Here is a 16,458-nt window from a genome sequence, read left to right as displayed (position 1 = left end):
GGGCGACGTAATGCCACTCTAGCCTTTCCGGGACAGCTGGTCCATCAACATTGCTTCAACTCTTTCACTCTCCTCCGGGCTTTGCTTCTTTGGACCTCCTCGTCAAGGAGGTGATGCTCCTACACTGAATATCTTCCAATTCCCGTCGAAAATATCCCCGCGCAAATCATGGCTAGTGTACAACCAGGCCATTCACATGGCGACCTACACGACGACGACTCGCTCCTAGATGACGACCTGATCGAGGCGGACGATGGTGAGTGCTTCAAGGCTGGTCGCTGAACTAGTTGTCACCTTGACTTACTTTGTCTTCTTTACTAACCCGCCACACGCCCCGTAGCTCTCGATGCCGATGACCCCCTACATGATACCTCGGACACAGCCCCTCTACGAGGCAACATTGAGGCGGACAATGCCTCAAGAGGTGGACGGGCCTCTGGATATGGGAACTACCTAACCACTTCGATTCCGGGCGAAGACCGCCGCGCGACTCAGAACACTATTGATGAGAGTGTCTGGGCCACCCTGTCGCGCGACTTGATCGGCGTCGGCGAGAAGATGCGCCAAGTGTTGTGGCCCAAATATCTGCTTGGTGGCATTATGCAGCGTGGAGGCGGTGGTATCAACGATGCTGCCGAGAGAGGCGAGGCAACTGGATTTGGCCGTAACCTGCGCGGGCTCGTGGGACGCTGGCCGGATGCCGATGTAGTCCTGCAAGGTGGAATGAGTGATGGATTGCGCGATTGGGATCTCTGGTACGTTGATCTGACGCCCTCTGCTTGCGCGTGAACACTGGAGTATTAATAAACTGACAATATTTATTTCTGTAGGGGTCCTCTGATCTTCTGCTTGGTTCTGAGTCTGTTCCTCTCTGTCGCGCATGGAGACCAGTCGTCAGTGGTCTTTTCGGGAGTTTTCTGCATCGTGTGGCTTGGAGAAGCTGCTGTTACCCTTCAGATTAAACTCCTCGGTGGTAAAATGTATGTTGGATTCGACTCTCCCCTACACCTGATGTGTCCAGGTGATGCTAATGCGATATGTCTGCCTCTAGTTCCTTCTTCCAGTCAATCTGCATTATCGGCTATACACTATTCCCCCTGGTCATTGCCGCCCTCCTTAGTGCCCTCGGGCTTCCTACGATCGCCCGAATTCCCGTCTACCTCGTGCTCGTAGCGTGGTCTCTGGCAGCAGGTGTCAGCATCTTGGGCGGTTCTGGAATCGTCCGCAACCGTGTCGGCATTGCGGTGTATCCGCTATTCATGTTCTATATTTCGATCGGATGCCTTTGTTTCATTAGTTAGAGGACAAGCTGCGCCTTATTGTCGAGTCAAGAGGAGCCTCGTGTTTCTCATGTTGGGTTTGAAGAACTAACTTCAATGGTCACCTCCCACCAAGGATTCCCGTGTTAAATTGCGATTAGCACTTGTACACATATTCAATCAAATGTTAATGTTATTGCCGATTTTAACTGCCTGTGCATATGACTATTGCCATGCATCGTGGACCTTTAGCTAAAGGCTTTCTCGAGGTAGACATTAGATGCATGTCTTGACCTGTCTCGCAGTGAAATGCCGGTGATGTTGATCTTAAATTATAGTATATGGCTGCCTACTCGAACAAGGTCCAAGTGTTTCTTAATGCGTCGCCTTGGTCTTACTAGGAGCAATCACAAACGTGCATAATCACTAGTACATATCTATATACAAGGGGCAAACAGCTTGGCAAGTCGAATTGGAGGCTCTGGGGCTGCGGCAAAAACACCCCCACTCGGCAGCATATGGCAGGAATTAAGCCCTCAAATTGGGGGGGAGCTTTCTAAATTGAAGCTTTTCAGAGGGGCTGACCGACTCTTTCATGTTAAAACAAAAAAAACAGGACGGCTATTGTCAAATTGTTCTCGAGGGGGTGCCAATTCAATCTTTCCTGAAAGCGTTTGCTGCGGGGCGAAGCGGTGACGGACAACAACACTTCATGACTTGCTCCTTTCAACCTCCCTCTTGTTTTTCTCCCATCCCCACCAGAATATTGCCCCTGGCCCAGCTAGCTTGAGCTGCTCTGGTCGTCTATTCGATTGTCGCTTCTACCCGGATCCTGCGCTTTTACTGACTCATTCTATACCGTGCATCTGCAACAACAACTTCGCCCACAGCTTCGTCCTCGGTGACAACCACACACAATGGCCTCTGTTTCGGACGAGCCGAAGCCTTCGACGGGTGGTGAGTGTTTCCGACCCAAGCGCATTATCTTACGAGAGTATGGGGACATTGCTAGGATCCCAGCCGGTGTCGCAGGGAAGACTCGGAGAATGAGCAGAGCAACATGGCAGAGCCGGCGGGTAAGCGCCCTGGCGAGCGAGTTCCATCGTACCCCTCTTTGGGCGTTGCGCTTTCATCCGGTGTCTTTCCCTGCGATCCTGCTCCATTCCAATCAATCTGGATCCTGTTCGATCCTCACTTGCGCATTTGGGGCCTTCTAGAGTTCTGACAGAGTTTATCATCACGCAGTGACCACCCAAGATCCCCAGTCCCCACCCTCCGACAATGACGGTGGCGAGCGCCCCGTTCGCAAGCAGCTGAAGGAGACCACCATCGAGTCTACCCCATCCAAGGAGAATGGCAGGAAGCGATCTTTCGAAGAATCACGCGACGGTCCGAATGATTCCCCCCGACGACAGCAGAAGAAAACGATCACGGGAAACCACACCCAACAACGGACAGACTATCGGCGCTGCTACCTCTTCAAATGTGAGTGACAACGAACATAATCCCGAGCACCTCCTCCCGGCCACCCCAAAGGACTTGGCCAAGGGAGATTTTATCACCGAAGTGCCCCAAACGGAAATCCCGGGGACACAGCTGGATACTGCGAGACACCCGAGGCCCGCAGATCAAGGATCGTTGGACAGCGACTCTGCGTGGGAGGCATCTGATGAGCTCTCTGACGGGACCGATGAAGGTGGTTTTAGCTCTGGGCTTGACGAATCGAAGAAGCCGGAAGCTAGGGACTCCCGTAATCCTTATAATAAAACCGAAAGAACCGAACCTTCTGCTTCCCAGGTTTTTGGCAGCCCCAGCGAGCCAAGGATGCATGCAGGAGTTTCTAGCCCTTGGAACTCCGACATGTCTGAACTCTCGGCAAGCATAGAGTCCCAGGAACTCAATCTATTGGATATCCCCAAAGAACCAAAGGAATCCAGCATGTCCGCAGATTCGGAGTCCTATGAAGATCATCCGGCGCCCAAGGCTTCTTCAATCGAGCCGGATGAGTTTGAGGATCACCCAAAGTCGCAGTCGGATGATTCTAGTGATTTCCATTTATTCAATTCACCGGGCAAATATAACGAGTCCGTTGGTAGCCCAAAGGCCGAAACGACTGTTTGTAATGCTCGAAATTTGGATTTTGGGAAAGCTACGAATCATCTACAGGATGATGATCAGCCTGAGGATTCCACTTTGCTCCAAGAGAAACCCCCGGAATATAATGCCCACCCAAGAGCCTTTTTCCACCCCCAAAACTCGAGTTTCATCGAGACAGACACCAGGAACGAGAACAGCGTTAACCCAGACCCCTCATCACAGGAATCCTCGACCTCCGCAACCATCGAACCTGCGAAAGGCCTAACGAAGAAGCGAAGCAGGGAACAACTAGAAAAGGCATCACCTAAGAAGTCGGAGACGATGTCTGATCTAGCGCAGGAGTCTGACTCGGCCAAGAACGAAAGGGAGAAAAAGCGACACCGTGATAATTCAGAGGAGCGTGAAAAAACCACTAATAAGGTCCGTCCGTCCGGTTGATATGTTAATTAACCCTCTTGCTCCTACTAATCATATTCCAGCTCTTTTCTGCAAGTGCTTTCGCAAGCGCGGCTGATTCACCGTTTGCCAAACTCGCTGGAGCCAAATCGCCATTCTCGACCGAATCACCCGCTACCACAGAAGACAAGCCCGCCTCTAGTTCTGCATTTGCAGGATCTGCGCTGGGTGGATTTGCTGGCGCCGAAAAGTCCCCATTTGGCACTCTTGGATCATCAACATCATCTGTCTTCAAATCAGCTAGCCCCTTCACAGCTGCCCCAAGTGCTACTGGTTTTGGTGGAATTGGAGGCGGATTCGGGTCTGCTGCTCCTGCTGGCAAAACTAGCTTCGCATCTCCCAATGTCTCCTCCACTTTCGGGGAGACTAAGGCGGCCAAGCCCTTAGGCGATGAAGAATCTGAGAACGAGGAAGAAGAAGGTGAAGGCGAGGGTGGAGAGGAAACCAACACATTTGAGGCGGCCAAGACCGATGAACGATTCTTCGAACAAACCAGTAAGCTCGCTCACTCACTCCCTGTCACCTCACATTCAGACCAACTAACATATCCTTGCAGTTGAAACTGGCGAAGAAGAAGAGAAGACCATTTTTGTATGCAAGGCCAAGCTGTTCTCTTTCACTACTGGTGAGTGGAAGGAACGGGGTATTGGCACTTTCAAGGTTAATGCTCGGGATATTGGTGGGAAGAAGGTCGGTCGCATGATCATGCGTGCCGATGGTGCCCTTCGCGTCATGCTAAACAGCCCGGTCTTCGAGGGCATGAATTATGGAGATGCCAAGAATAAGGCCCCTACCAACAAGCAAATTTTCCTGGCCAGTACAGAAGGGGACCGCACTGTTCCTCTACTGCTTCGGGTAAGCCTTCATACTTCTCGCTTTCGCCTTAGTCTACGTCTCACTCACTAACCATTTCTCATAGACTCCAAACGAGTCTTACGCACAGGATCTGTACAGGACTATTAGGAAGCTGTTGACTGGGGAAGACGAGGACGAGAGCGATGATGAAGATGCATGAAGTTTTAGATGTCGCGGGGGTCTGTTATTAAAACCTGGAAGAGAAAGAGTAAACTAGGCTTCGGTGCATCTGGAGTTACATCTGGAGTTCGCGCGATCACTACGGTGACCGATACCTGATTATTAGCGATTATGAATTTCATACGTTGCAGACAGTTATAACTATTCGTTCTTGTAATGAGTTTCTTCCAAGTCTAGTCTGCCAGCCAGGGGGTGTATTCAGGTGGAACTCGAAGACATACCGGATGTTGAAGGTGAAACGTATTAGATCCATTCAATGATATGTACACACATCAACCATCCTTACTTCTTAACGGCAACAACAAACAATCGCGGATAGCGCAGTAATACCCGACCATCTTCACAAGCGGGATACGCTTGTTGCAGGCCCTTGAGATATTCCTTCAAGAAACCCTCTTTCTCCTCCGGCTGCAAGGGATCCAGGAATGGCCGCAGTCCAGTGCCCTTAACCCACTCAATAATAGCAGCATGGTTCTCAAGAGCATGATAATAGCTGGTGTGAAAGATATTGACCTGGGAGGAGATGGGCTTAAGCTGATCATAGATCTCCTGAGGAGTCTGGAACGTATCCCTCCCAACACTCGCAAGCTTCTCAGCCCACGGGCCCGAAGTAGCAGTTTCCCGCATCAGGACATGCGATGGCTCTGCGAGATTATCGGGGACCTGGAGGGCGAAAACGCCGCCGGATGGTTGGGTAGCCATGAGTTTTTTGACAATCTCAAAGCGTTCTCCTTTCTTTAGCCATTGGAATACGGCATTTGAGTAGAAGAGGTCGACTTCTCCTTGCGGTGAGTAGGAGGCTAGGTCTTCGACGGTAAAGTCCAGATGGGGAAGGGTCGCCTTGGCTTTGCGGATCATGTCTGGGGAAGAATCTATCCCCACCAGTTTGGCATTTGGGTAGCGCGACTCGATGACTGCGGTTGAGTTGGCTGGGCCACAGCCTAGGTCTACCACTCGCTTTGGAGATGCGAGGGGGACTCGGGAGAGAAGGTCGCGTGCTGGAAGGGTCCGCTCATCCTCGAACTTGAGGTATTGTGCTGCGCTCCAGTCGTTGAGGGCTTTGTCCCCTGATGGTTGTGCAGTGGACATTGGTCTGTAGTGGAGTGGGATTCTGGAGTTGAAGGCCTTCTGGGAGAGTTGGAATAGTCTTCTGGAGGGTCGTTGGATAAAGTAGGACATCCTTTCGAAGACACTTTCTTTGCATACCACTAGTAGTAGTAGCAATAGGAAAGAATCAATTGAAGGGTTGATAAGTGGACACGCAGAGTATATAAGCCCACGTCATCGGAACTGGGGAAATGGTGGTCTAATGCCGATCGCTGAAGGAATCACAGATGAGGTAGAAGACAAGCTCCTGAATCGGCAAATATTTAGCGAATGATTATCACAGAAGGGGTCGTATAATCCTAGAAAGTGACTGAGATTCGTTCCAACAATCGCAGAGTCGTATTGTGAGAGAAAATCCGTCACTAGCAGTTCTGCCGATAATCGGCACAGAGACTGGGGGGGGGGGGCAAGAATGTCAACTCGGATGGAATGCCGAACCTATTGCGGAGATTATAATCAGTCCGAAATTAGCAGGGCTGAATAAAATACTCCTGATTTTAATATGTTTTTTTTATGCTCATCTGGCAAAGCTCTTTTATACGATGTATTGTTGCCCAGGTGGTGCTATCCTGAGGTCAAGCCAGGCTAACCGCAACCGCAAATTGCAGTCTAGTTGCAGTATAGACCCGAGCCTGCTAAGCCTTATAACCTTGTTTAAAAATTTATTTTTTATACTTGTAGTACTGTGACTTCTTTGCCTGGTTTGATTGAGTCAGCACTGGAAGAGTTAAACCTCCACTCCTTTCATAATGACTACGCATTTTGCTCCGTCAAGAGAACGAGGACCCGCATCTACGCACATAATTAATAGCTACGGGCAATGGAATCGATCTTGTTATTGTGTGGCAATGGATGACCTCTCTTTCCACTGCCAACTACTGACCGTGAGATTCCACCATTACTACCAGTATGATCAACCCCGTTGCCTTGCCAAAAATTGACTGGCAATAGAGCGCAAGTTTGGCTTGGCTAGGTCAACGCCCTAGGGTAGCAGCATGTGCATATGTATTCAAGGCGATCTAGATTCTACCAGTGTGTTTCTAAAATAGTAATGATTGATTAACTAGTGTAGCAGATGCCAGGTATGAGGAAGTAAAAGCATTGAACACACGATACTAAGTCAGAAGAAAATGAGGAGACGAAAATGGAGGTGCGTGGCCTCGGAGCTAAGCTCGCGATGGTATGTAGTTGGAGAGAAACGCCACCTGGGCAAGAAAACACGAACTGTGAATGAAGAATGACTGGATCGATGGTGCCAGTACTACCTAGAGTAACACAGCAGATGCTAAGGTGGCAAGCTATATCACTCTATTGAGTATGAAATAATTGATAATTGAAACAATCAAATATAGTAGTACTAGTATATCCTGTCACCGGTTGACTCAGAAAGGATTCTTGAGAGCTCTAGGTATACGCAAAAAGATTTTGACGTTGGAAATTGTTTAGAAAAGCAATATAACATGAAAAGAGAGCCGCAAAAAAAATGCAAGGTAAATCTTGAAGCCAAGGGGAAATACAGATACGAGTACTATACATGTCAAACTGCGGGAGGTAGAAAGTAGAACTTGAAAAAATGCACTTTTGAGTAGAAGGGAGAAAGAAGGAGACTCCATCCTAGACTTCAAAAAATAGGATATTGACTTAATTTTTTGCATTCAACGGCGAGTTGTAGGTTGTGCCGAATCAGGTTATAGAGGCCGGTTGCACGTGACCACGCGTCGCTTTTCACCTCCCACATGCACATCTTCATCTTGCCGCTCGCATTCATCCAATACCGGCTTGGTGGAAGATCGATATGGGCCGCCAGAATGGCGGATTCCAATGAAGCAGTTCACAACGCCCTGAAACGAAAGCCAGAACACGATGAAGCCCCTCCAATTCTCCACAATGTCGCAGCAAACGCGTCTCCGGGTACTGAGTCTTTTGACACACAAGACCCCCAACAGCTAGGAAACGACCAACAAAAAAAGCGAAAGACAGACCAGGGAAAAAATTCGTCCTCAAATGGGAAATCCAAGGCTCCGAAGAAGAGAACCCCGTCCGCACCATGGCCGGATGTCTTTAAGCAACTTTCGCAGACACATCGTGCCTTGAATTTGGTGTATACCTTCTGCTGTACGCGCAAGCACTTTGCGACCACATTCGACAACATCAGAAAGGCAGTCCAGGCCCAACTTGGCAAAGGGAAAGACCTTACCGTTGAAGATGTGGCTAGAGTCAAGGCGATAGTCCCACAGGCAGTGCGCTTCGAATACGTCGACGAAGCAAGCCTTGAGGTCATGACGGTCGGTGATAGAGAGACGGTTGAATATGGGTTGCATAAGCGCCACGGCTCCCTCATTGCAGATGATCTCGCTAGCTCGGATGCCTTCCAGAATCATGAGTTTGGGAGGAACGTTTTGCTATTCGAATTTGTGGACGGAGATCTAAAGCGAGAAGTCCAGCATCCGAAAACTGGCGAGCCGTCAAAACCAGTTCGCCGGATGAAAGATGAAGATCTGAAAATGCCGGTTTACAGCCAGAAGCAAATGCTTGCTCTGATTGAAAAGCGCAACACGAAATTTTCCGACGCCATTGACGCATTCCTCGTTCGATGTGAAGACAAAGGTATAGATCCCGTTCTGATACTCGAAGATGAGAAAAATGCCCTTCTGCCAACGCCTGGGGGTAGCAGTGGGAATGCTCCTGCAGCATCAACGACTCCAGCCACCATACCGAAGGAGCGCAAGTCCATCGCGGAAATCATCGCTGAAATACGGGAGATGGAGTGGTATCATGCTCAGATTGTGCCGGAAGGTCATCGTGTATTCGATGCCCAGTCGCCTGTTTTCGGTGATTTGAATTTCCAGCTTTCGCAGGACATGGTCAATGCCCTCTACAATACGAGGGGCATCACCCAGCTCTACTCTCATCAAGCAGAGGCTATCAATCATTTGTATGATGGCCACAATGTCATTGTTTCCACCTCGACAAGCTCTGGAAAGTCACTGATCTACCAAATCCCAATGCTACACGAATTAGAAAAAGACCTTGACAGCAGGGGTATGTACATTTTCCCCACAAAGGCACTGGCTCAAGATCAGCGGCGCAGCATGACCGATTTACTGCAATACATGACTGGTTTGCAACATACGATGGTTGAAACGTTTGACGGAGACACACCCATGAGCAGTCGTGACCTTATCCGTGACGAGGCGCGGATCATTTTCACCAACCCGGATATGCTACACATCACCATCTTACCACAAGAAAGCACCTGGCGCACTTTCTTGAAGAACCTCAAGTTTGTTGTGGTAGATGAACTGCATGTTTACAACGGACTGTTCGGCTCGCACGTTGCTTTCATCATGCGACGCCTTCGCAGGATATGTGCGGCGGTGGGCAACCGACATGTCAAGTTTATTTCCTGCTCTGCCACAGTTGCGAATCCCGAGAACCACATGAAAGCTATATTCGGCGTGGAAGATGTGAAATTAATTGACTTCGATGGATCTCCCTCCGGTCGCAAAGAGTTCCTATGCTGGAACACGCCATTCAAAGACCCGACAGACCCGACCTCAGGACGTGGTGATAGCGTTACTGAGACAGCGAGATTGTTTTGCCAGCTTGTTCTTCGAGGCGTCAGGGTGATTGCATTTTGCCGAATCAGACACCTTTGCGAAGTCCTCTTGCAGGCTGTACGCAACGAATTCCGAGCTCTTGAAAGAACAGAGGTTGGCAAAATGGTCATGGGGTATCGAGGTGGTTATAGCCCCCAAGATCGCCGCCGCATCGAGAAGGAAATGTTCGAAGGAAAACTCATGGGTATCGTGGCAACTAATGCCTTGGAATTAGGCGTTGACATTGGCTCCCTTGATGCAGTTATTACCATGGGCTTTCCTTACTCAATCTCCAACCTGCGCCAGCAAAGTGGTCGAGCCGGACGACGCAACAAGGATTCCTTGTCTGTGCTTGTTGGAGACAGATACCCAACGGACCAGCATTATATGCAAAACCCAGATGAAATTTTCACTCGACCAAATTGCGAGTTGCAAATTGATCTGGCCAACGAGCTAATCCAAGAAGGCCATGTGCAGTGCGCGGCATTCGAAATGCCCATCCGTCCGGATGAGGATTGCATTTACTTTGGCCAGCAGCTTTTTGCCCTCGCAGCCACGCGGTTAACTAAGGATAGTATGGGATTCTATCATTGCCATGAACGATTCCGTCCTCATCCTTCGCGATGCGTTTCAATCCGTGACACAGAAGACCAGCACTTTGCGGTAATAGACACCACCAATAACCGCAACGTCGTTCTCGAGGAAGTAGAAGCCTCCCGCGCCTTTTTCACCATCTATGAGGGCGGTATATTCCTTCACCAAGGTCAAACCTACCTTGTCAAAGAACTCAATACCGAAAAGTTTCTCGCTCGCGTCCTTCGTGTCAATGTAGACTGGAGCACGATGCAGCGTGATTTCACCGACATCGACCCCATCGAGACAGAAACCATGCGACTAGTTAGCACCGACACCTCCGGATCTCGCGCGTTTTTCGGCGCAGTTCAGATCCACGCTGTAGTCTACGGATTCTTCAAAGTCGACAAACGAGGCCGCATCCTCGACGCAGTCGCCGTCGACAATCCACCCATCGATATCTTCACCAAGGGAATGTGGCTCGATGTGCCTTTCCTCGCAATCGAGATCCTCGAGTCCCACCAACTCAACATCGCCGCCGCGATCCACGCAGCCGAACACGCAGTCCTCGCCCTCCTCCCGTCCTTTGTCATTTCTTCACCGGGCGACGTGCGTACGGAATGCAAGGTCGCCAAGAAAGAACTCCGCCGTTCGCTCCATCGCGCCAATGACACCGAGCAGGAGAAGATCAGGAAAAGTCTCCAGCCGCCGAAACGACAGCGCCCCGCTCGCCTTACGTTCTACGATGCCAAGGGCGGGTCGTGTGGTTCTGGCATTGCGAGTAAAGCATTTGAGTTTATCGGGTTGCTTTTACGTCGCGCTGTGGCGCGTATCGAGGCCTGCGATTGCCTTTCGCCGCAAGGGTGTGTTGAATGTTGCTGCGATGAGCGGTGCAAGGAGATGAATGTTGTGATGAGTAAGGCTGGCGCCGGTGTTATTTTGAGATGCTTGCTTGGGTGGGAGGTTGATGTCGATGCTTTGCCGTGGGGCGAGGAACTGGATGGCGAGGCGTTTGGCGCTGGAGAGCTGGCGGGTGGACTGGAGACGGTCATTAAGGCGGGGGATGTGCCATGGAAAGCTGGCTGCCGTCCCGACAATGGACAGTCGGATCATGTGGATGTTGATAGTGAAAAAGTGCCGTGAAATCATTAGTCACGTCCGAGAGGATGTGTAGTACATGCAAGTTAGACAAAATCTGATGCAGCTTATATGCCTTTCACAAGTTTGAAGTTCTGATGTTCGAATTCTTTGATCCCGGACAGTGAGTGTTCCAGCGAGGAGGTTTCTCGATGTAGAGAAAGGCCCAAAAGAAATGATTGTTATTAGTATTTGTTGAATGATATTCGAGCAGTTGGGTATAATAAATGTACACATCAAGTCATGACCGCAGGAAACCATGCAAAAACCAGAAATGGGGAATATGGTAGTGGGGATGGAGATGGAGGGAGTAAAGGAAAATAAATGCTGAAAGATGGTGGAGGCAACTGGGTAGAGGTAACTGTAGTGAGTAGAGCAACTGGGTAGATGGTAAAGACCTCGGGAAGCCAGAGAGAAAGCTCTGGACGGTGATGAGAGTTTTGGTAGACGAAAAAGCACGCGCGCACACGAGACAAAGTGCCCGCATAATGCCGGTAGGCAATATTTTGCGCCAAAATGTTTCACCAACTGGGCATGGGAGCCATATGTTCATGAAATCTCAAGTCCAGTTCCAAATGGGCAGGAGATGGGATTGATCAAAGCAAAAGTCTCGCATGCTAGATGACTGCTTGTGGTGGTCTGGTCTGGTGTGGTAGACCAACCAACTCCCGAATTATCGCACTGGAATATCATCGATAGCAGAGCTTTTCAATAAAGACCACTGTGGCTACTTGAAGGGCTGTGCTCATCATCTTGCTCATCCATATTCAGCTTCCAAAACATCGACTTCATATCTCGCACATTTTCGCGGAACTCGTCTCGGGGCTGGCTCATGCGTTCTGCAGAAAGGGCGCGGATTTCGCGGATAATGTCAAAGTATCCTTCGTCGTTTGGGAGCCACCAGTGTTCGAGTTCGGGGAGTTGCCAGATAGCGCCTAAGGCTTCGCGGAATTTTGGAGGGATGATGTAGCTATCAGAGATGGAGCGTTAGCATTTTAAATCCTTGAATGGACTTGCAGTCGGTAATTGTTTGCACTCACCCATTTTGTTCCATCATGGCCAGCTTCCGCCGAGACCACATTTGGTGCTTATTATCCTTGGTAAGGAACATGCTGGAGAGACCAATGCTATTCTTGTACCCAATGCAGTGCCCATAACCCTTGTTCGGCCAGCGGTCAATAGTTTCGAGCAGTCGGCATTGTTCAAATGCCAGGCTTTGCAGTTCTGGAAGTAGGGGCTGCTTCAAGGCGAGCATCGTTTGATACTTAAACATCAATTCTGTCGAGAGAAGGTCGATCCAAGCGTAGTTTGCATCCCACAGTGGTCCCGTATGAAGAACGCCTGGCACATAAGGATTCACGATGTCATCCTCAGTCAAGGGCTGCTGGTTCGGATAAGACATGACAGTGTATTCAGAATCATCAAACTCTCTGATGATATTTTTCGCCCGTTCCATCGTTTGGCCGAGTTGCTGGTTCTGGACAATGAACTGGTCCATTGGAATCAGACCACGCGACAATCTGGCATACAACGAGGCCATCTCCAAACCGAACCGGCGGTTGATTGATGCAACCAGTGCGAGCTGTTTCGCAGGGTCGTTGGGGTATAATGCCGCTTGCTCTGCGTCGTATTGTTCCTTGCCGATGTACCAATTTCGAGGGAGGACCGCCTCAGTGCCAGCAACGATTCCGACTACGATGTCGAAGCGTGCGTACCATAGGAAGATATTTGTGTGTAGTTCAACGGTGTTGGAGGATTCTGGGGTGAGTATTTCTCGCACCAATGCGTGAGATGCTTGGTGATGATCGATCAAGTTAACCCAGTCTCCAATATACTCCTATGGTTGGCGATAAGAGTCAGCGAATGATTCACAGTTACAGCCTGTCATTGTCAAAGAAATACCTCAAAAGTCGTCAAAACAAGAACGGTGCACAATGTTGCTTCCGTGTGCTCCTCTCCAGAGCCCAGTGATTTCCGCAAGAGAACCAGGGCTTTATTATAGTATTTCAGAAAAGTATAAAGCTTTGCTCCTGGCACACTGAGGGTATGAAGATAGGCGGCGAATCCTACCAGTGCATATAACAAAGGATCATAGCCCATCGCCAGTTCGATAATGCTGTCATGGATGAAGCGGTCGCTGCTGGATCTCAAGAAGAAATGTTCGTGCGAGATGAATTCTTGATGGTAATTCAGGTAAAAACGCAAGTCCTCGGACAGCCGGGAGGAGTTCAATAGGTCGAGCGTGGTATGGCTGATGCTAGCCGATCGCACGCTCATCGATTCAAAGCGGGAAGATGACTCAGTTGAAGGCGAACTACTTGGGTCCAGATTGTTGAAATTTTCAGACTCGGGCGTCTGCCTCGTGTATCTGTGCATCGACTGTCCGCTCTGTGTTCTGTTCATTTCGGGGCGAGACTTGCCACCACTGGCTGGTGGTGATGGCCGCGATGTCGGACCGGAACTTCCGGGTTCTTCTTCATCGATGATGGGTTCTAGAGGACTGACTAGTTCAGGATCTGGCTTTCCAGAAGAATCACTTCCTTGTGAAGGCGGGCGAGAACCACGCGATTTCCCCATGGCCCTCCCTCCGACCTTGGAGGCGGGTGATGCCGCCGGGGACGGATAGACACATTCTCGACTACCTTTTCTGCAACGCTCACAAAGGGGACGAGATTCATCGCATTTGATACGACGAGCACGACACGTGAAGCAGCCGCTTCGGGTGCGTTTGTGTTTCTTTTGATCCGGGATGGGTTGGAGCAAGGTCGGTTGCTTGGGCGGGTATGGCGGAGCGGGTACGGCCATCGCCGGAGCGGCGGCGGGATCATGCCAAAACGCAACGCTGTCGGGATACTGCGTGGGCCCAAAGAGCGAATACGCGGACATGCCTGAGTCCTGCTGCATTGAATCTAAAAAGCCGGCCAAACCGGGCTGTGATTGATGATATGACTGCGCCATGATGGTTCAGGTGGTTCCAAGTCGACGCGGATTCCCCCTTCAGCTCAGCATGTATCTCGAATGGGAGATTGCATCGTAGAGGATGACGATGCGTAATATAACGGGAGAAGAAGAGAGAACAAGTGGGGACTCGAGGGAAACCAAAAATAAAGAAAGAGAGAGAGGAAGAGAGGAGAAAGAGGCGGGAAAAGTGTCAAAGAAAGACGTGTAGAGAATAAGAACAAGAACAAGAACAAGAAGTGTAGGGGGTGGGGTGAGGTTGACCCAGACTATTGGAACCAGGATGTGATGTGCGGAGATTAAAAGAAGCCTGAGAGAACCTTTTTTACTTTCTTTTTTCTGCATTTTTTTATTTTTATTTTATTTTCCTATTGGATTGGATTTGCATAAATGATTCTTTACATTCTTTGCCTTCTCGGGGCCGACTCCGGTCCACATTGGATACGAACCAACAAGGTAAGGTCTTTTTATCTCCATTGCCTCCCTTCTGAGTATGTTCATTTCTTGGAGTATGGTTCATGGGTCTGACCCAGCAACTAACCACTGCTGTTCTCTAATCATGGCAGCGTGCTTTTTTTCTGGGTGGAGAAGAGCGGAATTGAATTCCAACTACGGAGTAGCTCGTAACTCATACGAGTACACTAGATGAAGCCCAAGAGGAGTGGGAGGAGGACGAGGGGGGGTTAGGAGAAATCTGAAATTCACAACGTAGTATTTACAGATCCTTGATGTACAGTAGCACTGCTTCGATGGGCCCCCCTTTCTTCCCCACTCTAGTTGGGGATCATCCTCTGGGCTTATTTTTATCCTTAATCCTTAGTCAGAAGATCCCCACGAGCCTCGGGTCTCGGTGAACTTGAAAGGGGGGCGGAGGTTTTGCTGGGTGACGATCCTCGCAAGCCACAGGGCGGTGATATCACTAGGAAATTGAATTTCCTGAGGCTTGAGGATGGGGTGGCTCGAGCCCCAATTTCTGGGTCCATGCAGGCCTGTGATGCACGCGCGAACGAACGAGAAGAGGGGGGATGATCATAGCGTCTGTCAATTTGCTGGGTCGCGCGCGCTCACTCCCGGTCAAGCATGCATACTAGTAGTAGTACTAGTAATAGATCCCACGGCTTCTCTTCCTCTCTCCCCAGCTTCAATTTAACCGCCCTCTGGGTCGAGCAAGAACCCGTCGGAACCATCCCGAATACAGCTGTCGGAATTTTCTCACCTGATTAAATTGATTGTGCACCCTCTGGTACAAAGTGGAACCTGCCGAGAAGAGGTCAATAGCGTGGGCCTAAGGGACAAGATGGACGGAAGACACCTCGGTGATGGTTCAAGCTTCGGAAGATTGGGGCCCGAAACGACAGGCCGGGTCTGATAGAACGGCGCATTCCGCACCAGGTGACTGGCGCAGTCGGCAAATCTGAAACCTCGAGGGGCGCCGGCGCATCGAGAATATGCCGAAAACGTTCTGTTCATGACGGAGATGCCTGGGTGGAGCCCGGGTTGTAACTAAGGGACTAGAGAAGTGGAGCCGCTGAGCTCATGAATGGAATTTATGATTCATGATTGGGAAGGACGAGCCGGGGAGGTGTGTGGAGGAGAGCGAGACGGGGGAACTTGATCCCAGCTTCCGATGGGGGTAATATGCGTGTCTCCATGGTCATTCCAGGGATAGGAGGAGGGTGGAAACGATGCATCTCAGCTGAACGCTGCCATGTTTTCTTACTAGCATCTCGTCTGTGTTTTCTCCCCTTTTTCTCTCTCTTCCCTGTGGCGATGGAGCAATGAGTGTGTCCGGCTTGAATCGGCGGTGCCTGATCGACCAGGGTTTGACAGGTGCGCACAAAAATAATAAATGGATAAATGGAAAAAAAAGAAGAACAAAAAAAACAAAGGGTGGGCCGAGTAGATCAAAAAGACGCTAACGACAGGTGTGCACTGGGATCGACTCCATCGGACTTGAGCTCTCCAGCACGATCATGATCATGATTGCAGGGGCAAGGAACAATGGTAGATCATCACGCCAGTGGCGGTTTTCCGTCCTATTCGTCCGGGTGAGAGGGGAAAACTAGCCTAACCAGAGTCAGGAGGGCTAAGGAACAGTCCGTCGCAAGCCCAAACTGCCTTAGACACCTCACTATCGACGACGGGACCTGCACAGTGCACCGACCTTCCGACATTTCTCGCCATGTGGGTGAAAGGTGAGCCGGTCAAACGCTAAATGGTGCGCTCCTTGACAGACT

General features: G+C 50.1%; 6 protein-coding genes across 6 annotated transcripts; 4 read left to right on the top strand and 2 right to left on the bottom strand.

Annotated features, from left to right (window-relative positions):
- Positions 1-168: 168 nt before the first annotated feature.
- N7481_011398 (Yip1 domain protein) lies at positions 169-1,301 on the top strand (the record flags this gene model as incomplete). The annotated part of the gene is made up of 4 exons (XM_057270617.1): positions 169-256; positions 341-755; positions 831-980; positions 1,052-1,301. 4 exons carry the CDS (start codon positions 169-171, stop codon positions 1,299-1,301), a joined length of 903 nt encoding a protein of 300 aa, XP_057117791.1.
- Positions 1,302-2,176: 875 nt separating this feature from the next.
- N7481_011397 (uncharacterized protein) lies at positions 2,177-2,484 on the top strand (the record flags this gene model as incomplete). The annotated part of the gene is made up of 2 exons (XM_057270616.1): positions 2,177-2,253; positions 2,292-2,484. 2 exons carry the CDS (start codon positions 2,177-2,179, stop codon positions 2,482-2,484), a joined length of 270 nt encoding a protein of 89 aa, XP_057117790.1.
- A 128-nt stretch (positions 2,485-2,612) lies between these two features.
- On the top strand, positions 2,613-4,827 carry N7481_011396 (uncharacterized protein; the record flags this gene model as incomplete). Its single annotated transcript, XM_057270615.1, has 4 exons — positions 2,613-3,776; positions 3,836-4,307; positions 4,369-4,667; positions 4,732-4,827. The coding sequence occupies 4 exons, from the start codon at positions 2,613-2,615 to the stop codon at positions 4,825-4,827; spliced, it is 2,031 nt and encodes a 676-aa protein (XP_057117789.1).
- A 302-nt stretch (positions 4,828-5,129) lies between these two features.
- Positions 5,130-5,936, bottom strand: N7481_011395 (Trans-aconitate 2-methyltransferase; the record flags this gene model as incomplete). Its single annotated transcript, XM_057270614.1, has 1 exon — positions 5,130-5,936. One exon carries the CDS (start codon positions 5,934-5,936, stop codon positions 5,130-5,132), a length of 807 nt encoding a protein of 268 aa, XP_057117788.1.
- Positions 5,937-7,762: 1,826 nt separating this feature from the next.
- Positions 7,763-11,269, top strand: N7481_011394 (ATP-dependent 3'-5' DNA helicase; the record flags this gene model as incomplete). Its single annotated transcript, XM_057270613.1, has 1 exon — positions 7,763-11,269. The coding sequence occupies one exon, from the start codon at positions 7,763-7,765 to the stop codon at positions 11,267-11,269; it is 3,507 nt and encodes a 1,168-aa protein (XP_057117787.1).
- A 702-nt stretch (positions 11,270-11,971) lies between these two features.
- N7481_011393 (Zn(II)2Cys6 transcription factor) lies at positions 11,972-14,221 on the bottom strand (the record flags this gene model as incomplete). The annotated part of the gene is made up of 3 exons (XM_057270612.1): positions 11,972-12,233; positions 12,304-13,100; positions 13,166-14,221. 3 exons carry the CDS (start codon positions 14,219-14,221, stop codon positions 11,972-11,974), a joined length of 2,115 nt encoding a protein of 704 aa, XP_057117786.1.
- Between the last annotated feature and the right edge of the window lie 2,237 nt (positions 14,222-16,458).

The sequence above is a fragment of the Penicillium waksmanii genome (assembly GCF_028829765.1).
Source record: "Penicillium waksmanii strain IBT 27052 chromosome Unknown utg000009l:1.0-4314994.0:1.0-4318279.0, whole genome shotgun sequence".
NCBI lineage: Eukaryota > Fungi > Ascomycota > Eurotiomycetes > Eurotiales > Aspergillaceae > Penicillium > Penicillium waksmanii.
The sequence above is the reverse complement of the archived record's forward strand: the minus strand, read 5'-3'. Positions and strand labels throughout refer to the sequence as shown.